The sequence below is a fragment of the Eretmochelys imbricata genome, chromosome 1 (genome assembly GCF_965152235.1).
Source record: "Eretmochelys imbricata isolate rEreImb1 chromosome 1, rEreImb1.hap1, whole genome shotgun sequence".
NCBI lineage: Eukaryota > Metazoa > Chordata > Testudines > Cheloniidae > Eretmochelys > Eretmochelys imbricata.
The window spans coordinates 165,275,188-165,302,107 of NC_135572.1; the positions used below are offsets into that span (position 1 = coordinate 165,275,188).

At 45.0% G+C, this 26,920-nt stretch overlaps 2 protein-coding genes across 3 annotated transcripts in view; both read right to left on the bottom strand.

The window, feature by feature from the left end:
- SLC5A3 (solute carrier family 5 member 3) overlaps positions 1-18,075 on the bottom strand; it is a 32,191-nt gene extending 14,116 nt beyond the window's left edge. For both annotated transcript variants that reach the window (XR_013346378.1, XM_077818873.1), the window contains exon 1: positions 17,952-18,075. The gene's annotated coding sequence lies outside the window, so the exon portion shown is untranslated. The remainder of the gene's footprint in view (positions 1-17,951) is intronic.
- Positions 1-18,227, bottom strand: part of MRPS6 (mitochondrial ribosomal protein S6) — a 75,699-nt gene extending 57,472 nt beyond the window's left edge. The window contains exon 1 of the mRNA XM_077818890.1: positions 17,952-18,227. Coding sequence (XP_077675016.1) covers positions 17,952-17,996 — 45 coding nt within the window. The 5' untranslated portion in view covers positions 17,997-18,227. The remainder of the gene's footprint in view (positions 1-17,951) is intronic.
- Between the last annotated feature and the right edge of the window lie 8,693 nt (positions 18,228-26,920).

Genomic DNA, 26,920 nt, shown 5'->3' on the forward strand with positions numbered 1-26,920 from the left:
CTGGGGTGGAGTGGCTGGGTGCCCAGAGCCTGCCCCTGCCCCTCCCCCCCCCCCCCACATTCTTGGGAGTCTGGGTGAGGAGGCTATGGAACTTGGGGAGGAGGGTGGGCAGTTACACAAGGGCTGCAGCAGCAGTCTGTGCTCCTGCTGCCCTTCCTGCAGCTCCACCAGACGCCGGAGCACATCAGTTTGATCCCCCAGTAGCCTCAGCATTGCATCCTGCCTCCTCTCATCACGCTGCCGCCACCTCTCCTGTTGCTCCCGCAACCTCTCATCTTGCTAGTCCCTCCTGCTCATTTTCTGCTTTCCTGGACTTTGCCATTGTTTGTCTTCACGCATTCTGCTGAGCTCTTTCAGTGAGGGAGGACTGCATGAGCTCAGAGAACATTTCATCGCGAGTGCATTTTTTTCACTTTCTTATCTGCGCTAGCCTCTGGGACGGAGATGATAGGGGGAGCGTTGAAACCTTTGCAGCTGTGGGAGGAGAAAAAGGGAGAGTAGTATTTAAAGAGACATTTTAGAGAACAATGGGTAGACTCTTTCATGATGAGCCAAGCTGTTAATATTACATAGCACATGTGCTTTTGGTACAAGGTCGCATTTTGCCTCTTATATTGAGGGCCTGCCAATTTGGTGAGATACATCACACATGCAGGGCTGGGCAACAGAATTCGGCTTGCAGGCAGCCATGGTAAGCCACAGTCTTTCAGCTTCTTCAACTTCATAATATGTGGGAATGGTTTCAAACAGCAGCGCCCTCCTTTCCCACACCAAGGGCCCATTGGGCTGGCCATTTAAAAGGAGGGGCTGTGGTTTTCGGGTTAACGAGCAGCACAAACCCAACTAAACCCCCCCCACTACCACCACCCAATTCTCTGGGATGATCACTTCACCCCTCCTCCCACCACATGACTAATATCAGGGAAGATACCTGCCAGCCAAAGGCTAACAGCTCAGCATGAACGGGCCCTGCCCCACTCCCCACATGGCTAAAAGTGGGGATGATTTCTTTTCAGCCACAGGCAAATAGCCCAGCAGGAACAGCCACCTCTGAATGTCCCCTTAATGTCCCTGGAGGATTTCTGCTCCATCCCCAAACACATTAACAGAGACTTTTCCAATAGTTGTCCTGGACATGAATGCATCCCAAGTCTTCAGGGCAAATCAATCATTAAAACACGCTTGCTTTTAAACCCTGTATTATATTTACAAAAGGTACACTCACCAGAGGTGCCTTCTCTGGCTTCATAGTCCAGAAGCCTGCCTTGAGAGGGTATTGGCTCCAGGGTGATAAACAGTTCCTGGCTGTCAGGGAGAACAGTTTCTCTGCTTGCCTGTTGTGCGCTATCCTCATCTTCCTCATGCCCAAAATCCTCATCCCTGTTGCATGAGACTGCCCCCTTGCAGGTGTCCACGGACAGGGGTTGCGTAGTGGTAGGAGCACCCCTAGAATTGCATGCAGCTCATCACAGAAGCGGCATGTCTGGGGCTCTGACCCAGAGCAGTCGTTTGCCTCTTTGGTAGGCTTGTCTGAGCTCCTTAATTTTCACAGGCACTGCTGCAGATCCCTGTTATAGCCTCTGTCCACCATGACATGGGAGATTCTCTCAAATATTTTGGCATTTCGTGTTTTGGAACAGAGTTCTGATACCACAAACTCATCTCCTCATACAGCGATCAGATCCAGTACCTCCATTCGGTCCATGCTGGAGCTCCTTTGTGACTCTGGGACTGCATGGTCACCTCTGCTGATGAGCTCGCCACGCTGGCCAAACATGAAATGAAATTCAAAAGTTCCTGGTGCTTTTCCTGTGTACCAGGCTAGTGCATCTGAGTTGAAAGTGCTGTCCAGAGCAGTCACAATGGAGCACTCTAGGATAGCTCCCGGAGGCCAATACCATTGAATTGCGTCCACACTACCCCAAATTTGACCCAGCAATGTCTATTTCAGCGCTAATCCCCTCGTCAGGGAGGAGTACAGAAATCAATTTTAAGAGCCCTTTAAGTCGACAAAAATGGCTTCGTCATGTGAACAGCTGCAGGGTTAAGTTGATCTAACGCTGCTAAATTCGACCTAACTCGTAGTGTAGACCAGGGCTAAGAAATTTAGTACTCAAACCTGTTTTGTCCCAAATGATTTTACCACCACAAGAAGTTCAAGTTTTACCTAGGATTAAAAATTCACTGTGATCTTCAAATTTAGCATATGTACAAGAAGTTCGGTTGCAATTAAATTAAAATGTATTAATTACTGTTTTAGCCAGTTGTTATAAAATAGAGAGGGTCACGTATACAGCTCAGGTTACTACTCTTAAGTACAGCCATCTGATTTAGTTACCTTTGATGCCACCACCTTCCCTCTCTAGTTAATTTGGATCTTTCAATTCTATGGGCTGAAGAGAGTCAATGACACAAAAAGAGCTGTACATGTCAAGAGTTTGACAGATTATTTGGCCTTCAACTATCATTGCATTAACCCACTGTCATTACACACACAAAAATTATAGTTGCATTCTGTGGAAATTATGGGCCAGATTCTGCAGTATGCCCTGAATGTTTTGTGCTGCTCCAGTGACACAGAGTCCCTGTAAACATCATTTAATTGGCCAATGTACTCCAGATGCTTTAGACTGTGCTGAAATGACAAAGCTGACAAAGCATACCAACAAATCTGGCCTTAAAACAAAAATGGTTTAAAGATTGATATTACATATCTACAACTCAAAACTATCACAGGGCAGCATTCTTTGGGTTTCTTGTTTAGCATTCATGTGTGAAATTAATTTGAAAACAAAACAGATTCCCAGAGAAAATTATGTTAAGATAGAGCTAAGGCTGAGAGTATGGAGGAGTACCTTAAATGGTTAAAAAGATGTTAACTCTTTTGCTGTTTTAGCAAACTATTACAGGTAATCATGCTGCTTATTCACCGTGAGAATGTGCACTTCTCACTAAGGCAAATGTGTTAACAAGAAAAAAAAAGTTCCACTTCAGTCTTAACAATTTTTGCATTTGTGTATGAACTGGCCATTTTATAAGCAGAATGTTGCACAAAAAATAAAGTATTTCAGAACCAAGGAAGATATGCAGTTTTTACAAAAGAATATTTATACTCTCATTCTGATAAAGTTATATCCAAGAATGATGAGAGACTAGGGAAATGTGATACAAAACAGACTGATTACAGTTGAGGGCTCAATTTATCAAGCTCATGAGTCTCAGACCACAGATCTGTTTTTAAATTACACATCCCCAAAAGGCACTGCAGATTAACTCGTCTATTCCATGGTTTAATTTATTCATAAACAAGACGGTACACTGTGAATGGCTAGCCAACTACAAAAGCAGTTTCTCCTCCCTTGGCGTTCACACCTCAACTGCTAGAAGAGGGCCTCCTCCTCCCTGATTGAGCTAACCTAGTTATCCCTAGCCTGATTCTTGCTTGCATATTTATACCTGCCTCTGGAAATTTCCACTACATGCATCCAACGAAGTGGATATTCACCCACAAAAGCTTATGCTCCAATACATCTGTTAGTCTATAAGGTGCCACAGGACTTTTACAGATCCAGACTAACATGACTACCCCCTGATACAAGACAGTACACTGTAAATGTTTCCAAACTGCATGAAGCTTCTGGGTATGAATGTAATACACTACTTAGCTGCAAGTGCTTCTTTCATTATATTTTTAAATGAAAAATGTAATTACAATACAACATTAATACCAAGATTCCATATATTATTTTAAGGGGAAAAAAGTATACAAAAGCAATCACTCCCGGATACATTGGGTTAAGAGAAATTATGCAAGGAATCAACTACAAAAGGTGAGCCAAGAATAGAGTAAAATTTTAGTTCCTTGTCCTCCTATCTTATTGAAAAAAGTTTTAGACCTAAACTGGTGACACTGACACTAACTGATCAATAGCAGTAATCAGACACAGTAATGAAATCAGATGTGCTGTAACAGTATACAAAAAGGCAGCTAGAGTGCATATCGTAGTGAACAGTCCAACCATGATTATAATCCTTATAAAGGAGTATTTGCCCTTTAATAAGTTGTTATATATGTCACAATTGAGACACTGTCACCGGACATGTAGTATTTATTTTGGTTATAATGTTAACTTCTGGAGAACTTGCTACCTATAGACAAGGCCAAACCATGCTTTAAATAGCTACTTTTCAAGATCATCACTTTTGCAACTTTCAGACTTGGTTTGTGGTGTTCAGCCTGGTAAAGTTTTGAGGGAAATTTGCTGGGCAAAGATCAGAGAAACAAAAGGAAGGAGACTCATTTCACAGTAAGGAAAAGGGAAGAATTTCCAGGGTTATGCTGGAATTAAGTTCAGTAAGGAGCTGGTATAAGAAGTTACTCTGAACTGCTGTAATGAAGCATGTCTACACAGCAAAGAAAAACCTGCAGCTGTTTCATTGCAGTGTAGACTTCTGGGCTCGGACTGGAGCCCAGGCTCTGGGACCTGGAAGTCTACACAGCAGTGAAACATCCCTGCAGCCCAAGCCACATGAGCCCAAGTTGGCTGGTATGAGCCAGCTGCAGGTTTTTCTTTGCTGTGTAGACAGTGACAATGCAACAGATCTATATTGACTACTGAAACTTTCCACCTTCCTGATTAAAGAAGGACTCAAACAGCTGAATGGGGAGACTATCAAGTCACGAGACTAGTGCTTGTGGCACTGACAAAACCAGCAGCACGTCAAAATTTATGCCAAGAACAGTGAACTTCAGCCCTGGCTACTTTCTGATTGGGCCATATCACAAGTACAAGAAACTTTCCTTTGTATCATAACCGTTTGAGATTTCTGTGCAAATATTAGTATGTCTCACACACACACAAAAAAGGCAGTTTATTAGCTAAAGGCAAATTTTCAAAAAAGACAAGATACAGTAGAATAGATTCAGGGTAGGATTTATACGCACACAGAGGCAGAAATATTCTAAGAACATACACTTAACCTATTATTAGAAAAGGAAAATAGCTCATACATCTAAGACCTGTTTCTCTCAGATGTTCGTGTAGGTGATCCAGCCACCATTTCACACTTTAAGGTCTGGAATGTTACAGGTAAGACAACTACAGTTTATGGCACAGTTTAGGTAGGATTCACGTAAGATTCTGATGATGTGTTGGCACATTAAATGCAGCTAGCAGTTGACACCAAGATTACATTTAAGTTCTCATTACAGAAACAAAAACAAACAGCTATTTTGAAGTTTCAAACGGGTCCCTCAAAAAAAAGGGGAACAAAATAAGATCATATAGAAATTCAGGCCTTATTCACAGTTCTTTAAAAGTGCTTGGTCACAACTGAAATTCAGACCTGTCGGGTCACTCTTTTAAAAAGAAGCTTTCTCAGCATGATTTTCTGATAGATGGCCCTTTAAATAATGGGGGGGAGAGGAGAGGGTGAAAGAGACCCACAGCTGCAGCCTTAAACGCTGCTTCCCCAATCTCCTTTCCTCCCAGCTGGTAAGCATTCCTGCTATGTTTTCCTTGTCTCTTATCACCAATGATATAGTCTATCCTGGCAACTCTCATTAAGAGGAAGAGACTATGTCCAAAATATTCTGTTTTTTAATTTTTATTTTATTTCAGGTGCAGATCCATCACATATTACTAAAACTATGCATTCACTAGCAAGTTAGTGAACACATTTGTGCTTGTGGGGTTAAAAAGTATTTGTCTGGAAATGACATTTAACCTTTGCCTACCCCTTAGGTTCTTCACAAAGATATCCCTTAACTACCGCCTATAAATCTGCAAACCCAAAGAAATGGATCATTAACACACACCTACATGGCTGAAAACCTTTCCAAAGTATTAATGCTCCCAATTCCAGGAAAAGGAGCTGCAAAACCTAGTAGTTAGAATCTGAGTACATATTAGTAGTTAATTCCCTTTTTGTCTGTTGAAGTGATCCTGATAACTTTATTATACTAGAACTTTCCTATGCTATTCAAGTTATGCAGCAAGGTTCTTCTGATGCTGCAGTAACACATTCTTCCCCCCCCACCAACCCGGTCAGAGTATTTTTGAATGAGAATCTAGACAAGTGAAACCCCTCTATCAGAAAAGTAGTCTGACCCATAAAGACAGTAGTGTGTAGCTTATTGGGTAATAATAATACACTGTCTAGATCCAGTGCAGCATAGCAATTTTAAGTATGCATTGTTGTACACAAACTTATGAGTTCTGTCTATGCAACAGAAGCAATGTAGTAACTGGAGCTATATGGCCCGGTGAAACTGAAGGATGAAGTGACTCAAAGTATTGTTGTTGGGCCCAACATTTAAAAATGCAGTTTACAATAAAGACTTTTTCCTACCCATCAGGTCTGCCAATATCAGCATGGTCCTAAAAGAATCAAGCTGTGTTCCCCCCCACTCCGCTCAATCAGCAGCTCTGTTGATACATAAATCAGAATAGAATCTGCTCACTCTCTCATAACTGTGCTGGCTCTGTAACGCAGGAGTAAAAAAGAAGATATGATGTAATAAGTACAAGAAGCAGAACTGTTGAGTAAAAGTGATTTAATGGTCATTTTTCTGACCATAACTACATTTTAAACCCCCAAATTGCAATTATATTTTACTGTAGCAGCATGTAACCTGAATGGTCTTCTATACTGATATGTGCGCCTAATTAACATTAGGAGTTAAACAAGCATACTCAGAGGATAATAGGCCTCTAAGAATAAAGGATAGTAGGGAAAAAAAACTGATAGCTATAGGCTATGGGGAGAGTGGAACACCCTGTAAATATACCACAAGTGTCGGGCTTTAGCAGGTTTGAGGAAAAAGAGGGGCCACAGCCAAGGACTTGGCACTCTTCCCAACACAGCCCTCTGCTGACCCCACAGATATTTTATGGTATGCAACCATGGTTGGCACAAGACAACTATGAAGAACTAAGACAACAGCAGTGCAGCTCCTGCTGGATCTGTGCTACAGGCAAGAGCCAAAAAAGTGCAGAAGAGTAACCCCGTTATGTAACTGCCTCCACTTTCCTTCCCCATGAATCCCCAGGATTGAGATGCTATATCTTCACCACTCTCCATGTTCCCAAAACCCCTCACATCTGAGGAAACAGGTTTGGGCCTCCACCTGTTCATTAAAACAAGAACAAAAAACTTGTATAAGTTACATATAAACACGGGACCCTAGATGTACTATAGTAATATGTCAGTTACCAAATAACATGAAGATTCTGTTCACATGTTTTAATAAAAATAAAAGATTAAGTTTTTATACTTTGCTGCCTGAAGTTAAAGTACCCAAACAAGAGTGACTTAATTTTCATAGACACTGAACATCCTCTGCATCCCCTGAAGTCACCAGGAGCTGCAAGTGCTCAGCACCTCTGAAAATTAAACCACTTTTTTGGCAACCAAATTTGGAAAAATTTTGCCTAGGTCATTAGCAGGCACACAACAGCCCAAAGTGGACACTGACCAGATAGAATCTTATGGCAGTTGAGCAGACTGGTAAAAAAAAGGTCAATTGTGTAAGGTTAATTACTGACAGCTAAGTGTCCATATTATTAGTTATCCGTCCACAGCTTCAAAAGCCAGGGCCTACATAGGTTCAAGAAAAAGCAAGCTTTCACAGCAGTGCTGGAAAAAGCTAGAAGGAAATATGGGCAGAGCAAGGTGCCCAATCTGTGGGTCATATGAGACCCAGACAAGAGCCTCCGAAGTAGTATAAACAAAGGGTTGACAAGGAAAAGGAGCAAAATATTTTACACTCATTTTCAGGTCAACATGGTAAAACTCAGGGAGCCGTGACTGGCTGAAACCACCCTGCCCGCTAAGCCAATAAAGCCGCCAACTGACATCCTCGTTGGCAGTTGTAGCAGAGAGGCAGAGTGAATGAGTTGCCCCCTGACTCCTAGAGGTTGCCTCTCCACATCAAGGTTGAGCCATGCTGGCAGGCAGACTGAAGCAGCTTGCACTGCCTGCAACACATGTACAGACAAATTTTAAAAAAAATTAACAGGAGGAGGTGAGTTAATGGGGGAAAAGAAAAAAAAAGAAAACCACACATACACGGGAAGTATAGCAACAGGTACTACCCCAAATTTACTAGACAGAATCCCTGAACTACATAATCTTAGTGCATGCAAGACAGAGCCCATGCTCATATTAGAGAGCCCGTGGATGAAGACAGACATTATTACATCAGTAACACCACTGTCATTATTTAAACTGATTGTTTTCTTAGGAGAAATACTTAATGCGCACTGCATTCCAAAGGACTTCTGTTGATGAATCAGAGCAATAGCTAGAGTTATGAATAGAGCAGATGTGTTATATGAATTTCTCCTTAGAGCTCTACCAGTACCAGCAAGTTCAATTCTGGGGTTTCTCTTGGACAAGGGACTGATTATGTAGACTTTTTCTAACATCCAATGGGAATTAGTATTAAGTCAAACTTTCATTTGTAACCCAAGCCAAAATTTGAAGCCAGGACTCCAGCAGTGCAAGGCCAGCGTATTAACTAAGTGTTCCAACTAGTATCCTCTTTTTTGATTACAGGAAAACCTGAGTCCAACACTTCTATTTTAAACCCATTTTCCATGCCTTTAGAACTCCATCACTACTCTAGGTTATGTGCTCCAAGGGTGAGAGTACTATTTATTTTTGTGATAAGACTATAGGGCAAGAGCTTCAAAAATTGTGCCAAAAGATAGTCCCCTAAATCCATACTTAGATGCCTAAACATGTGGGGCAGATTTTAAAAAAGAGCTTGGCTGGGGACTGGGGGTGGGAGAAAGATGTTTGTTTTTGAACAAACAATGCTGGTTCTCATAGACTTATAGATATTAAAGGTCAGAAGGGACCATTATGATCATCTAGTCTGACCTCCTGCATAATGCAGGCCACAGAATCTCACCCACCCACCCACCCCTGCAATAAACCTCTCACCTATGTCTGAGCTACTGAAGTCCTCAAATTATGGTTTAAAAACTTCAAGGTGCAGAGAATCCTCCAGCAAGTGACCTGTGCCCCATGCTACAGAGGATGACGAAAAACTCCCAGGGCCTCTTCCAATCTGCCCTGGAGGAAAATTCCTTCCTGACCCCAAATATGGCGATCAGCTGAACCCTGAGCATGTGGGCAAGATTCACCAACCAGATACCCAGGAATGAATTCTCTGTAGTAACTCAGATCTCACCCCATCTAACATCCCATCACAGGCCATTGGGCCTATTTACCATGAATAGTTAAAGATCAATTAATTGCCAAAATCATGTTATCCCATCAGACCATCTCCTCCATAAACTTACCAAGTTTAATCTTGAAGCCAGATAGATCTTTTGCCCCCATTGCTTCCCTTGAAAGGCTATTCCAGAACTTCACTCCTCTGACAGTTAGAAACCTTGGTCTAATTTCAAGTCTAAACTTCCCGATGGCCAGTTTATATCCATTTGTTCTTGTGTCCACATTGGTACTGAGCTTAAATAATTCCTCTCCCTCTCTGGTATTTATTTATAGAGAGCAATCATATCTCCCCTCAGCCTTCTTTTGGTTAGGCTAAACAAGCCAAGCTCCTTGAGTCTCCTTTCATAAGACAGGTTTTCCTTTCCTCAGATCATCCTAGTAGCTCTTCTCTGTACCTGTTCCAGTTTGAATTCATCCTTCTTAAACATGGGAGACCAGAACTGCACACAGTATTCCAGGTGAGGTCTCACCAGTGCCTTGTATAATGGTGCTAACAGTTCCTTATCCCTACTGGAAATACCTCACCTGATGCATCCCAAGACTGCATTAGCTTTCTTCTTGACCATATCACATTGGCGGCTCATAGTCATCCCAAGGTCCTTCTCCTCCTCCATTACGTCTAATTGATGCGTCCCCAGCTTATAACTAAAATTCTTGTTATTAATCCCTAAATGCATGACTTTACACTTCTCACTATTCAATTTCATCCTATTACTATTACTCCAGTTTACAAGGTCATCCAGATCCTCCTGTATGATATCCCGATCCTTCTCTAAATTGGCAATACCTCCCAGCTTTGTATCATTCACAAACTTTATTAGCATACTCCACTTTCTCATTTCTCTGGGTTCACAATCAGAGATGCAATAATTTCTGAACATTAAGTTCAAATCATGTGAGTAATCAGAAATGAAGCATCTCAATGTTGTATCCTTTCTGCAGGTTTGAGCTGTGCTCATCTTACCAAGTTCTCTCAAGCAGCAGCTTATGAAACAGACGTGAGGCCACAAATATTGCACTGAAAACTGTAAGGTCCTTTTAAAGTGACATTTCAGTAATGTTGTAGATTTCATCTACTTTTATGTAGGGATATTAAGCAGGTATCTATATCATGGTCTCAGTACATAACAACTTGAGATAGTTTTAGAATTCAACTCCACAACAGTGAGAAACCATGGCAACTCAAGAGTCAAGGTTTTCATGTAAACTCTGCCCCATAAAGATGCCATCATCCAACCGCTCCTTCTTTCAACAAAGGGTATTGAAGAGGAGCATGAAACATTGGTTTTCCCAATTTTCCTCATACATCACCAGCATTAAGTGGGCTGCTGTCACATCACAAGTTCTGTTAACACACATCCTCTAATTTCATGCAGATTTATAGAGAACACATTACCATTGTGTCTAATGTAGTTTTTAATGGCCTTAAGATGTGCTGGAGACATTTTCCTGTGTACCCTGGGCCCCGCTCTTGTAACCCTTCCAATCTGGCAGGCCAGGGCATAGGACAGAGATGGGCAAACTACAGCCCACGGGACCGTTCTACCTGGCCCGACCTCCTGGCCTGGGAGGCTAGCCCTCGGCCCCTCCCCTGCTGTTCCTCCTCCCCCTCAGCTCACTGCACTGTTGGCGCAACGCTCTGGGAGGCGTGGCCATGAACTCTTGCCAGGCACAGCAGCTGCAGAGCCCAGCCTGACCTGGTGCTCTGTGCTGCGCGGGGCGTGACTGGCTCCAGCCGGACAGCACAGCTGCCTGTCCTGGTGCAGCTGTGCCGCCTGCCACTGGTGCTCCAGGCAGCACAGTAAGGGGGCAGGGAACAGGGCTGGATAGAGGGCAGGGAAGTTCGGGGGTCGGGAGAGTGGTCAGGGGTGTGGATAGGGGTCAGGGTACGGGGGGGTTGAATGGGACGGGAGCAGTCAGGGGACAGAGGGCAGGCGGGGTGGGGGGGTGGATGGGGCAGGAGTCATGGGGGGGGCCCCCCCATCAGGGGGCAAGAAGCAGGGGGGCTGGGCCACACCTTGCTGTTTGTGGAGGCAGAGCCTCCCCTAACCGGCCCTCCATACAATTTCTGAAACCCTATGCTGCCCTCAGCTCACCCTCCTCCTCAAGCCCATTCAGGAGCTCCTAGTGAATGAAGACCCCTTCCCTTAACTGCTTATGAGCTCCAGCCAGCCTGTGTTCTTTCCTTTTTCAGGACAAGAGGGCAAGGACTGCAGGCCCTGATGAGCATGAAAAGTCTCTTTGGCCTTAACAGATAAGGCAGCAAGGGTGTACCTAAAGAACCTAGGCTTGAGAGTGGGGCTAACTGGCTTTACGGAAAAAAGATCCTGTGAAGTTAACTTGATTTTTTTTTTACGAGATTACAAAATTGGTTACTAAAGGTAATAGTGGTTACATAACATACTTAGACTACTGTAAACCATTTCACTTGGTACTGCACAAGATGCTGATTAAAAATAAAATGGCACACAATAGTGGATTTAAATCTGGCTAATGGATAGGTCTCAAAAAATGTGACCATAAATGGGAAATAGTCATCAGGCAGGTCTGTTTCCAATGGAGTCCTGAAGGGCCCTGTTCTTGGCCCTACGCTACTTAACATTTTTTACTAATGGCCTGGAAGAAAATGTCATCACTGAATCTTTGCAGATGGGGAAGTGGTAAATAATGAGGACAGGTTAAAGGTCACTAAATTCAGAGCAATCTGGATCACCTGGTAAACTGGGCACATGCAAACAGTGTAAACGTATCAATTTAAGAACAAAGAATGTAGGCCACACTTACAGGATGGGGGACTTTATCCTATGAAGCTGTGACTAGGAAAGATTTGGGGGTGGTGATAGAGGATAATCAGCTCAACATGAACTCCTAGTGTGATGCTGTGGCCAAAAGAGCTACTGCAATCCTGGGATACATGAACAGGAGAATCTTGAATAGGAGTAGAGAGGTTATTTTACCATTGTATTTGGAACTGGTGCAACTACTGCTGGAGTACTGTGTCCAGTTCTGGTGCCCACAGTTCAATAAGTATGTTGATAAGCCAGAGACATCTTGAGCCAGAAGAGCAAAGAGCCAAGAGCATGGTTAAAAGATTTAAAAATCTGATTTACAAGTGTGATCAACCCAAGGAGTTCAATCTGTTTAGCTTAACAAAGAGAAAGTTAAGGGGCAACTTGATCACAGCACATAAATATCTATCTACATGGGAAAAAAGTATTTAATTGTAGGCTCTTCGGTGTAGCAGAGAAAGGTATTATGCAATCCAATCGCTGGAAGTTGATGTTAGCTGAATTCAGACTGAAAATAAGGTGTAAATTTTTTAAACATGATAGTAGTTAGCCATTGGAACACTGTACCAAGAGTCAATGATAGAGACTCCACTGTGACAATTTTAAAATTAGGATGGATATTTTTCTAAAAAGATGTGCTCTAGGAATTATATGGGGGAAGTTCTATGGCCTGTGTTATACAGGAGGTGAGAGACTACATGATCATAATTACCTTCTAGCCTTAGAATCTATGAATCCCATTCACACCTGTAAAATGATATTCTAGTAATCTAACCTCCCATATGACATGGCCATAGAATTTCCCCAAGATAATTTCACTGCTTCTCTTTTAGAAAGGCATGCAATCTGGATTTTAAAATAGTCAGTGATGGAGTATTCATTACCCTTGGTAAATTGTTTCAATGGCTAATTATCCTCACAGTTAAAAATATATGCTTTATTTCCAGTCTGAATTGGTCTAGTTTCAACTTCCAGCTATTGGATCATGTTCTCTGCTAGACTGATGAGCAAATTTTACAAGTGGACAAACTGAAGTACAAAGATTAAATGACTTGCCCAGTCACGAGATAAATGAGCCGAGATTAGAACTCAGGTTTCCTGAATCACAGTCTTCTGTATTACTTCACATCCCAAACTCAGGGGCTTCCATCACACTTCTTGATTTACACAATCCACTGCCCACTATCTACTGTTCTCCTCAACCCATGAGGCCTCTGTCTGTGCCTGCTCACATCCAGAATTGCTGTATGGACCATGAGCCACACAGATTGCCATTTCCTTTCTCCCCACTCCAGCATCCAAACATCAGATATTTCAGTCCAGAAGGTAGTACTCTTAGAAAGTTTATTTATATACAAGGCTTGCAAAAAAAAGTGCTTCCACAAGAATAGTTATAGCAGGAGATAGAGCTCTCATGAGAAGCTGGACCCAGACTATGGACTCATGACAAAAGAAGAATGACTACACATCTCACAGTGTTAGGCACGAAATACACAATTAACGTCTTTGACTTAGACTGCATGAAGAGCTTACTGTGAAAAAGTTATGAGCCTCGTGAGAGACTGGGAGGGGAAGAGGACTACCTGCAAGTTACTCCAGCAGGGAGGGAGGGAGATCAAGTTGTCAGGCAGCACTTTTGTCCATAGCCTGGGCTTCCCTAATATAGCTGAACATTCTTCACAGCAGGCAGAGAATTTATTAAAACATGGCATCCTGCTTGGATGGCAAACAATACATGCTTAAAAAAAAAGTTAGCACGCGAACATACTAAAGTCAAATTGAGAAGCAAGAGAAGCCTTTAGAGCAGTGGTTCTCAACCTAGGGGTGCCGCTTGTTCAGGGAAAGCCCCTGGCAGGCCGGGCCGGTTTGTTTACCTGCCGCTTCCGCAGGTTTGGCCGATCGCAGCTCCCACTGGCCTTGGTTCGCCGCTCCAGACCAATGAGGGCTGGGGGAAGCGGTGCGGGCCAAGGGACGTACTGGCCGCCCTTCCTGCAGCCCCCATTGGCCTGGAGCAGCGAACCGCAGCCAGTGGGAGCCGCGATCGGCCGAACCCGCTGACACAGCAGGTAAACAAACTGGCCTGGCCTGCCAGGGGCTTTCCCTACACAAGCGGCGCACCGAGGTTAAGAACCACTGCTTTGCAGGATCACAGGATATTAGTGAAATAATTTGCTGAAACAGGAGAATTATATATGAAAAAAGTTAATTGATATTTCATGATCTATGCAATTGGTTACGAAACTGAATTCATCCCAAAACCCCTGAATATTTTTTCCTCTTGAAGGGAACTAAAAATATTTAACATGAAAGTAGACAGCTGAATCAGAAAAAAAACTAACTGTAGGATTTATTGAAGAGAGGTATGCCAATTCACAAGTCAAGTTGCAGCAACAGGCAATGCCACACAAGGGATCAGAGTATAGGTCCTACCTCTGTCCCATGCTGCCAGGAATGTCTCATATTGCCCCCTTCAGGTCAATCTGAGGAACTGCATTAGAGCACAACAAAACCATTTCCAAGCCCTCACTGACTAGGACAGGGGTGGCCAGTCTGTGGCTCTTCAGAAGTTAATATGCAGCTCCTTGTACAGGCACTGACTCCGGTGCTGGAGCTACAGGTGCCAACTTTCCAATGTGCCAGGGGGTGCTCACTGGTCAACCCCTGGCTCTGCCACAGGCCCTACCCCCACTCCATCCCTTCCCACGCCCTCCCGAGCCTGCCATGTCCTCACTCCTCCCCATCCCATCCCAAATCTCCTGATCAGCTGTTTTGTGGCATGCAGGAGGTGTGGGGAGGGAGGGGGAGGCGCTGATCAGCAGGGCTGCCGGTGGGTGGGAAGTGCTGGGAGCCGGGGAGGGGGTGCTGATGGGGGGCTGCTGATGTGTTACTGTGGCTCTTTGGCAACGTACATTGGTAAATACTGGCTCCTTCTCAGACTCAGGATGGCCACCCCTGGACTAGAAGGTTCATCACCACAACTGGGAGAATATGCAGGTGGTTTCCTGAAGAGTTCCCCTTTCCCCATATATTCCCTTGGAACTGACTTGAAACGTCACTACGCTCTCCTCCTGAAGCCCCACCTCTGCTACAATGCGTATAGTGCCAGCTTGTGGTTAGAAAGAGTTAGCACTTGATTTACAATAAAAAAAATTTAAGTATTGTATTAGTTTTACTGTGCATTACTACCTTCACCTTTCATATCACTTGTAATCTTGGGACTGTAAACTCTTCAAGGCAGAAAGTACATCTCCATACATTTGTGCTGCAACTCCTGGGAGCACTCTATCCTTATTGTGGCCTCTCAGTACGGTAGAGGAAGATTGTCAAAGGCAGAAGTGGCAGTTAAGCACCATATTCCCATACAAAGCCTTTCCATAGATATTAAATAATTTGGACAAAATTAGTACCCCAGCTGGACACAGCGACAGAACCAAAGTCTCACATGCTATTTCTTGGATGGCAGTTGCAAAGATGTCTCAAATATAGAAACAATATTTCAACTTTTTCTAGAAAGTCATCACTAGGGTTCTTTGTTTGATCAGGAAATACTAAATAGTGTCAAATTCAAATCTAGTTTATTCAGGACCCCATTGTGTGTATTAAATCATTCAAGTCATAAATATTGACTAATGCAATTAATTACAGGATTTCAGACTATTAGCCCAAACTGAATTTCCTTGCTTTGGTGTGTTTACATCACAGTCTCAGTAATAGTTTTTGCACTTAAGAATCTTTAAAATACAAAGTTTTTAAACCAATATGCTGTGCAGGGAAAGATCTTATGGGGCTCACTAAAACAATCCACTTCTTGAGATTCAGCACCACCACTTTAGGGAAGCTCCAGTTGGCACAGAATTGCTCTTTAAAGGGTTTTAACTGCACAGAAAATCAAACTGCAGCAAGATATTTATAGACAGCAAGTTAGTTAACCAATTAAAATGAGACTTAAGAGGAACTCTAGATTTTAGAGTTATGATACAAGGAGTAGGTTAGAAAAACTTAAGTTTCTATACCTAGCTTAATTTCACCAGAACTACTAAACAGTTAACCCAATCGTTTTAGTTTGCAGAAATGCCTTAAAAACAGAACATTTGTTAAGAAAGTACATACTGGAGAGTCAAACTTTTTAAAAAAAGAGTATTTTAGTTGTTACCATAATGTATAAATGCAAATACGAGGCATTCTGTGACCATAAGCACATCTCTGCTTCACCATGTTCTAACCCCAGGAATGCTTGTGAGGCTCTTCAAAGCCACAGTACTCCTAGTCGTGCTTGCACTATAATTTTTTGTTTGTACGTCACTGTGTTGTCGGATCTGTGATACCTTCTCTCCCAATTCAAATGGAGAAAATCTGCAATGTATAATGTAACCTCCACACCTCACTTTTTTAAAAAAAAATCTAACATAGAGACTAAATGTATATATAAAGGTACCTCCACTAATAGAAAAGCTGCTGCATTTAGACACTAGCATTGTGCAAGGACCCTATGCAGTAAGCTTTATAGTGGTGGAGAAAGTTGGGTTGTGTATGTAACTTAGCATGAGGGACAGGAAAGAGGAATACCAAATATTCCCCTTACACTGAATGCATGCGATGAAGTGAGCTGTAGCTCACGAAAGCTTATACTCAAATAAATTTGTTAGTCTCTAAGGTACCACAAGTACTCCTTTTTTTTTTGCGAATACAGGCTAACAAGGCTGCTACTCTGAAACCTTACAGTAAGTGTGTTTCAAAGTCCTACCCACATTAGGGAAATTAAGAGAAAAACAAAAAAATACATACATAGCCAACAATGATTTGGCTCCCAGTGCAGACCTATGAGCAATTTTTTTTTTTTTTTAAATCATCTAAGGCGGTTCCTAGGCACCCAAAACCATGGCAGTATCTGGCAACCCTTAACACTAGTTTCAGGGTGGTAGCGGTGTTAGTCTGTATCAGCAAAAACAAGGAGATGTCCTTGTGGCACCTAAAAGACTCACAAATTTATTTGGGCATAAGCTTTCGTGGGCTAGAACCCACACTAGTGACACTCTGAGAGCTCTATCATTATCAAAGGAGCTCAACTGGCATTAACAACAGTGGAAACCATCTGAAAGATTTCCCTAGCATGGACAGGGTCAGACGGTCACAACACTGGCACTCTCTCCCCTGCAAAAAAGGTAACGCTGTAACTTACAAGAGTGAAATCACGATTTCACTCTTCCTTGTAGGCCTTTGTGAGGAGAGAGAGAGCACCTAGCAGCCACTGCTGTAACTACCCTAGCATCTACTACTGCCTAATTTGTGCCAGGGCTCAGCCCTAGCATCTCTAGGCTTGACACAACGGTTATGAAAATTAAATAAATTGCTTGAACTCTGGAACCCTGTTCATTACAGATTAAGCACTGACCTGCTATAAGCCACCAGAGGTGTGGAGAGGAGCCACACAGTGGAACCAGTGCTGAGCCTAGGGTTGTCAACCCTCAACCTTGTCAAGCCAGGATGGTCCTAGCTGAGCCGGGCAAGGGCAGGAAAGGGCACGCGGAGGGAGGGGGGAGGTTATTTCACGGGGCCAGATGCGCACCTCACACTTCCCCATCCCACACTTACCCAGCTGAGCGGCCCAAGCCCGGGGCCTTCAGGCTCCGGCACAACGGCTTGTCCCCTTTTTTCCCTCCCGCGCAGCCCCAGGCAGGCGAGACCTGCGAGCCCGTCCCCATGACACGCACGTGCGCGGTCAGCCCGCGGGGCGGCGGGAGGCCGAAGGGACGAGCCAGGGAACAGGCGGGGGCCAAGGTCGGGAGGGGCGGCACCGAGCGCTAGGGCGCCGCCGGGCGCGGAGCGGGCCGGGGACACGCGGGCGCTGCACCGGGCTGGCGGGGGAGCCGCACGGGGGAAGCAGCGGGGCAGGGGCTGGGTCCCTCCCTCACTCACCCTCTGCATGGCTTTCAGGATCAAAGCCAGCTCATAGCGGGGCATCCTCCTCCTCCTCCGCCTGCTCCTGCTGGCGGCGGCGCGATGGGGACAGAACGTGGGGGGCGGGGGCGCGGCGGGGCTGGGGCTGCTCGGGCGCGGCGCGGCGCTGCTGGGTCCCAGGCTGCACAAGCGGGAGGCGGGCGAGCGTCGCTGCTTAAAGGGCGCCGCCGCCAGCTGCGCAGGCTCCACCCACAGCGCCGCCCCGCCCCCCCGCCGGCCTCGGAGCCAGGCACCGCCGAGTCCAGCCCCCCGCCCCCGGCCGGGCTAGGTGCGCCCCCTCCCCCCCGCCCGCGCCCCCTCCGGCCCGCAGCCGGCCGGGGGCTGCGCGGGGCTGGCGCCCGGCGAGGGTCGCAGGCGGCCCGAAGCGTGCGGGGGGGAGGGGCCGCCTCTGAGCCGCGTGCGTGAGGCGCCAGCCCCGCCCCCTCCTGCGGCGGCTTCCGCGCTGCTGCTGCAGGGAGTGGAAGTTTCCACTGTGTCCGCCCCCCCCAGCAGGCACAGACAGATACACACACCCCCACCCCCCCCTCCTCCTCCTCCTCCTCCTCCGCTCGGGGAGCGCACGGGGCAACCGAGCCAACGCCTGACACACGCATACTCTGCCCCGCCCCCCTCCTCTCCCGTCAGTGACGCGCGGCCTCACAGATCTCTCCGGACGGCGGGGGCAGCAGGCAGGATGTTCCAGAAACATCGGCACAGACACACCCCTGTGCCAGGGGCACCGCCCCGCCCAGGCCGCCAGCCTCAGAGGGGCCCGCAGACATACACCCACTGGGGCCAGTGACTCCCTGCCCCACTGAGAGGTGCTGCCAGGGGTCCACACCCACACATCGCTCAGTGTTCCAAGCCCCTGGCCCCTACACGCACACACCCCGTGCTCCTGGTTAGGGAAAACACTTCAGTGCCAGAGAGCCCTGACACAGTCCAAGGCATCTGATCTGTATTCCCCCCTCCGTGGCCAAGCAAGCACATCCACTCGAGGCTCCTGGCTCCTCAGCCATCACCTGCCTTGGATTGAGACCCGCATCCCTCCACCTCCTGACCAAGGTTTTTCTAGACTACACAGTTCCCTACAAGCCAGATGGCCTAAACAGGCCAGCGTCTGCAGGTTGCTTTCTCTCCAAATGGCATGAACAGCGTAATTGCCTATAGTTGTAATTTACCACTGAGCATTTTAAAAGCCATGAACCCATAACTGGGTTTTCCCTATGTTTACAAGTGTTTAGCTCTCTCAGATTCAGTACCAGAACCCAAACTGGGCAGATCAGCCTGTTTCTTTATACAGATCTTTTGTCCTCCAACCTCCAGGAATAGGTAATCAGCAGACAATTACCTTCTCAGAGCAGAGCTTCAAAAGGCTGGGTTTTTGCATAACCAGAGGTGGGGAATTTGCCTTAACCTCTCCTTAGGTATTTTCCTGGAAATCCATTGCACACCTAATGTCCCCAAAAATCCATTCTTGTCTGGCACAATTTCAGTACAGTATAGTCCTTTGAACTCCCAGCCCTCACATCACATCTCCCCAGCTAGAGGTAACAATCCCAGCCCACAACAATACATAAACTTTGCATTTAATACACTAAGATTTTCCAAGGATATTGCAGGAAATTGCTATATCTGTCACACTCTCCTCCCCCTATACACATCAGGGCAGTGATACACTCTGTCAGTGAGACCATTGCAACACACACATGCCAGTATTCCAAAAACATCAATACACATCCCTGTGCCCCCCAAAAAAGAGACCCTTACACACACAACTACCCATGCCAGACACATGCACAATTTGCCCTGTGATCCAGAGAGAAGCACTCACCCATTCCTGAAGTCCATCCCACATATATGCATTCAGCTTTGTGAGGTCGTTCATCTACATTAACACAATCTTAATTGAGACCCCCACCACCATGCTCAAACACCAATGCCTGATACTTCTCAACACACACCTTTAGAACCCCCATGCAAACACACAGGTATTTGAGATCCCCATGTGCTCAAACACAAATACACAAACATGAGCTTCCTAATCACACCCCTTTATGAGGCATCCTATATACACTTGTGTGGGAAGCCCCTATTCCATATGTTTATGTAACCATCGCTTATTAGCACCATAGTGTCCAGGAAGTGGATCTCTTGTGTGGACTGGTCCAGGCTGAGGTTGATGGTGGGATGGAAATTGTTGAAATCATGGTGGAATTCATAGAATCATAGAAGGTTAGGGTTGGAAGGGACCTCAGGAGGTCATCTAGTCCAACCCCCTGCTTGAAGCAGGACCAATCCCCAATTTTTGCCCCAGATCCCTAAATGGCCCCCTCAAGGATTGAACTCACAACCCTGGGTTTAGCAGGCCAATGCTCAAACCACTGAGCTATCCCTCCCCCCAAATTCCTCAAGGGCTTCGATGGTCACATAAACACCACCCTATACCGGAAACCTACTGACCGCTATTCCTACCTACATACCTCCAGCTTTCATCCAGACCACACCACACGATCCATTGTCTACAGCCAAGCTCTACGATACAACCGCATTTGCTCCAACCCCTCAGACAGAGACAAACACCTACAAGATCTCTATCAAGCATTCTTACAACTACAATACCCGCCTGCAGAAGTGAAGAAACAGATTGACAGAGCCAGAAGAGTACCCAGAAGTCACCTACTACAGGACAGGCCCAACAAAGAAAAGAACAGAACACACCACTAGCCATCACCTTCAGCCCCCAACTAAAACCTCTCCAACGCATCATCAAGGATCTACAACCTACCCTGAAGGGTGACCCATCACTCTCACAGATCTTGGGAGACAGGCCAGTCCTTGCTTACAGACAGCCCCCCAACCTGAAGCAAATGCTCACCAGCAACCACACACCACACAACAGAACCACTAACCCGGGAACCTATCCTTGCAACAAAGCCCGTTGCCAACTGTGTCCACATATCTATTCAGGGGAAACATTCATAGGGCCTAATCACATCAGCCACACTATCAGAGGCTCGTTCACTTGCACATCTACCAATGTGATATGTGCCAGCAATGCCCCTCTGCCATGTACATTGGTCAAACCGGACAGTCTCTACGTAAAAAAATAAATGGACACAAATCAGACGTCAAGAATTATAACATTTAAAAAACAGTTGGAGAACACTTCAATCTCTTTGGTCACTCGATTACAGACCTAAAAGTGGCAATTCTTCAACAAAAACCTTCAAAAACAGATTCCAACGAGAGACTGGTGAATTGGAATTAATTTGCAAACTGGATACAATTAACTTAGACTTGAATAGAGACTGGGAGTGGATGGGTCATTACACAAAGTAAAACTATTTCCCCTTGTTTATTCCCCTCCCCACCCCCCACTGTTCCTCAGACATTCAACTGCTGGAAATTGCCCACCTTGATTATCACTACAAAAAGTTCTTCCCCCCCCCTTCCCCCTGCCACCCCTCCCCGCTCTCCTGCTGGTAATAGTTCACCTTAAGTGATCATTCTCATTACGGTGTGTATGGTAACACCCATTGTTTCATGTTCTCTATGTATATAAATCTCCCCACTGCATTTTCCACTGAATGCATCTGATGAAGTGAGCTGTAGCTCACAGAAGCTTATGCTCAAATATATTTGTTAGTCTCTAAGGTGCCACAAATACTCCTTTTCTTTTTGCGAATACAAACTAACACGGCTGCTACTCTGAAACTTTTACTGTAGATTTCACAAAATGAAAAGAAGGTACCAATGTGAGATTTCTAAAGATAGCTACAGCACTCAACACAAGATTTAAGAATCTGAAGTGCCTTCCAAAATCTGAGAGCGACAAGATGTGGAGCATGCTTTCAGAAGTCTTAAAAGAGCAACACTCTGATGCAGAAACTACAGAACCCAAACCACCAAAAAAGAAAATCAACTTTCTGTTGGTGACATCTGACTCAGATAATGAAAATGAACATGTGTCTGTCTGCACTGCTTTGGATTGTTATCAAGCAGAACCCGTCATCAGCATGGACGCATGTTCTCTGGAATGGTGGTTGAAGCATGAAAGGACATATGAAACTTTAGCGCATTTGGCATGTAAATATCTTGTGACGCCAGCTACAACAGTGCCATGAGAACGCCTGTTCTCACTTTCAGGTGAAATTGTATACAGGAAGTGGGAAGCATTATCTCCTGCAAATGTAAACTTGTTTGTCTGAGCGATTGGGTGAACAAGAAGTAGGACTGAGTGGACTTGCAGGCTCTACAATTGTATATTGTTTTATTTTTGAATGCAGTTTTTTTTGTAGATAATTCTACATTTATAAGTTCAACTTTTATGATAAAGAGATTGCACTAAAGTAGTTGAATGAGGTGAAATGAAAAATATTATTTCTTTTGGTTTTTTTACAGTGCAAATACTTGTAATCAAAAATAAATATAAATTGAGGACTGTACACTTTGTATTCTGTGTTGTAATTGAAATCAATATATTTGAAAATGTAGAAAACATCCAAAATTATTTAAATAAATGGTATTCTATTATTGTTTAATAGTGAGATTAATTGCGATTAATTTTTTTAATCGCTTGACAGCCCTAATGCAAAGTAATGCACATTGGAAAACATAATCCTAACTATACATACAAAATGATTGGATCTAAATTAGCTCTTACAGGTTGAGAAAGGGTCTTAGAGTCATCACTGATAGTTTTTGAAAAACATCTACTCAGTGTGCAGCATCAGTCAAAAAAGCTAACAAAATGTTAGGAACCCTTAGGAAAGGGATAGACAAGACAGAAAAGAATATAATGCAACTGTATAAATCCATGGTACGCCCACAACTTTAATACTGCATGCAGTTCTGGTTGCCCCATCTCAAAAAAGAGATATTAGAATTGGAAAAAGTACAGGAAAGAAAAAATGATTAGGGGCATGGAACAGCTTCCATATTAGGAGAGATTTAAAAGACTGGGACTGTTCAGTTTAGAAAAGAGACAACTAAGTGGGAATATGATAGAGGTTTATAAAATCATGAATGAGGTGGAGAAAGTGACTAAGGCAGTGTTATTCATATACCATAAGAATCAGGGCTCACTCAATTAAATTAATAGTCAGCAGATTCAAAACAAATTTAAGGAAGTACTTCTTCACACAACACACAGTCAACCCGGTGGAACTCATTGCCAGGATGTTGTGACAGCCAAAAGTATAACTAGGTTAAAAAAAGAATTAGATAAGTTCCATCAGTGGATAGGTCCATCAATGGCTATTAGCCAAGATGGTCAGGGACACAACGCCATGCTCTTATTGTCCCTAAGCATCTGACTGCCAGAAGCTGGGACTGGACAAGAAGGGATGGATCACTCGATATTTGCCCTACTCTGTTCATTCCCTCTGAAGCATCTGGCCCTGGCCACTGTCAGAAGACAGGATACTGAGCTAGACGGAGCTTTGGTCTGACCCAGTACGGCCATTCTTATGTTCTTAATACTTATGCCTGAGGTTCTCACATACACAATTGCAAACGAGTTTACAATTGCAAACGAGTCTGAGGTTCCATTTATTTTCCAAAAAGCCCTGTGCCAGAGGCCCTCTCACCTCCCCCCCACACACACACACACTCTGCCCTTAAGGCCCTCCCATAGAAGCCTGTGCCTGAGGACCCTTAACCACCAACATCCCCTCCCCACTGCTATGCCCAAGGCCCACAAGCACACACCTCTCTGCCTGTGGTCCACACACTACCCTAGCCATAAGCATCAGGCCCACCTGCACATTTGCTTCTATATACTCCTCTCTGTACCTAAGTCATACACACACCCCTCCACTATGCCTGAGTGCTACACACACACACACACATTCTATTGCAGGTCATCCCCATGCATACACATACATCCCTCTACCTCAGGCTCCTGCGTATGTGTCCCCCTCTATACCTGAGGCCCAGACACACAACTCATTCTCCCCTACACACCCCTCTGCTTGGTGGCTACATAGATGCAGTGTTGCCAACTCTCATGATTTTATTTCGCATCTCACAATATTTAGTATTTTTCTTAAAATCGCAAGTGAAGAAAGTTTCTAGCCTTCATGGTTGCAGAGAAAAGCTTGAAAACAAGAAGCAACCATGACCTAAAGGCTCAGAAACCAGAGGCAAATAAAAAGTATCCCACATTTATTCTTTTAAAAAAGTAATGATTTTTAAGCCAAACTCATGATTTTGGGGGCCTGACTCACAATTTTTGAATGCTTAGAGTTGGCAATACTGTGACCTGCTCCACCTCACATCTGAGGGATAGATACACACACACCTCTCTGCTTGAGGGCAGCACAGACATCACGAGTGATGCCACTCTTTCTAAAATAGTGCCAATAAATACCACACCCTCTTATTCTCTTAGGCCACATTTTTCAGAAAAAGCTTTTAGAAATGTTTTAGAGAGTTTTAAAAATTTGGTACTATTTTTTCATATCTCTATATGGCCAGTCTAACTGTACAGGACTCAGAGGGAGAAAAAAATAAAAAACATGTAGTATAGAAACCTCTAGAAATGATCTATTATGACTTTTCTACATATAATTCTGTTACATTTTTAATGGCCTGTTATCTTTGAATCTCCCAGCTCTAGAAGCAAGTGTTCTTTGTCCTGTGGAAAAGCAGGGAATCTCCTTTTCCCCCAACAATACAGAGCCTCTATTTCTAACCATCGTGGTTTGAAAAATATCAAACTTTAAATTTGTCATGGGGTTAGGCTGAATATTTTCTGTTCTGCTCCTCAAATCAAGGTAGATTTTTGTGAGGGGAGTTGGGGGATAACAGAAATTCCATGTTGAGGGATGGAGGGAGAAAGGAATCATTTTGCTGTCAGGTGTATTATTGTTTGTTTGCTTGCTTAACTGGAAGTAGCTCCGAACTTTGGAATGTAGAGTGGTCTGGTCCCAGTGAAACAGATTACTGGGCAGAGTGCAGGCAAGGCAGTATTAGAGCTGCTAGTCTGGCCAAGTTTTAAACTTTTGAAAAATATGTTCAGATATGATCTGTCAAGACTTCTTAGATTTTAGCAGTTCTCCCAAGCTTCTGTCCACACTCAGGGGCGGCAGGTTTGTATAATTTTTGGTGGTGCCCAGAACAGGTCTAAGTCCCCCTCCACCACCACCTGCCTTGAAAGCCAATATACAGTAACTCCTCACTTAAAGTCGTCCCGGTTAACGTTGTTTTGTTGTTACGTTGCTGATCAATTAGAGCAGTGGCTCTCAAACTTCTTTTTCCGCGGACCACTTGAAAATTGCTGAGCGTCTTGGCAGACCACTTAATGATCTTTCCAAATGTTGTTTGTACCGTTAGCTAACTATTGTAAAGCACTTTGGATAAAAGTGCAATATTTTAAAAAAACCTAAATAATAATTAACTTTTTTTGTTCTACACATAAAAGCACACAACTCATATTTTAATATCAGTAGTCTTAACATTTCTAATGCGATGGATGTGCCCTCTCTCCCCCACCACAGCAGCCCCCAAGCTGGGGCTGGGAATGAGAGGAGGGGGGTCTCTCCCTCTCTCCCCTGCCGCAGCAGCCCCCAAGCTGGGACTGGGAAGAAGGGGGGTCTCTCCCTCTCTCCCACACTGCAGCAGCCCCTGAGCTCTGGCTGGAAAGGGGGGGGGGTCTCTCCCCTGCCACAGCAGCCACAGAGCTGAAGCTGGGAAGGAAGGTGGCCTCTCCCCAGCAGCCACAGTCCTGGAGCCTCTTTCTCTGGGCGCTGTATCCCTGGACGTCCCAAATTCCCCCCACCCCCTCTTCTCACCCCACTGCCCCTCCTACCTACCCCCTATTTCCCTTAACGCCACCACCTCCCCTTACATGTGCATCTTGTCCAGAGTCCAGGCACCTAATTAGAGGAGCCACGCCTGCGCAGCTCCACTAATTAGGTGGGTGGCCCTTCATTCTCTCATGTGCGGTCACCCAGGAGTGCACCTTAGAGGGAATTATCCGTGAACGACCCGAATGGAGCTCGCGGACCACTGGTGGTCCACGGACCACAGTTTGAGAACCTCTGAATTAGAGAACATGCTCGTTTAAAGTTGCCCAGTGCTCCCTTATAGTGTTGTTTGGCAGCCGCCTGCTTTGTCCAATGCTTGCAGGAAGAGCAGCCAGTTGCAGCTAGCTGGTGGGGGCTTGGAACCAGGGTGGGCCAACAGCCCCGCATCAGCTCCCCTAAGTTCCCTGTGCGGCTGCTGCCCAGGAGGCTATCAATTGCTGGGCAGTTCAGCTGTCCCTCTCCCCACTGCCATGTGCTGCTCCTGCCCTCTGTCCTGGAGCTGCTCCGGGAGCTTCCTGCTTGCTGTGCAGACAGGGTGACCAGATGTCCCTATTTTATAGGGACAGTCCTGATTTTGAGGTCTTTTTCATATATAGGCTCCTATAACACCCCACTCCCTCACCTGATTTTTCACACTTGCTATCTGGTCACCATATGTGCAGGTGGGGAGGGGAAAGAGTGGTGTTGTTGTCAGGGTGTCCCCCTCCGCATCTTCACAGAGCAGAGGGGGACACAGCAGGGTTCAGAATGGAGGGAGCTTGCTGGCAGCAACTGCTGTCTCAAAGTCTCTCTCTCACACACAGGGTGTGTGTCTCTGTCTCTTTCTCTGCCATGCTGTCTTCCCGCCTCTCCCCTCCATTCCTGCTGCCTTATAGAGTGAGACTGCATTAACAACAATGTATTAACCCTTGAGAGCTCAGCTGAGTGCTAGTTCATCATTTAGCAGTGAGGCATTCCCTGGGAAATATCCCACCCTCTTCCACCCTCTGACTTCACCACCTCAACCAAGCTTCACAATCATCATTGCTGTGTACAGTATTAAATTGTTTGTTTAAAATTTATACTGTGTATATATATAAAATATAGTCTTTTGTCTGGCAAAAAAAAATGTGAGGGCTCTGGGGTGGGGCTGGTGAT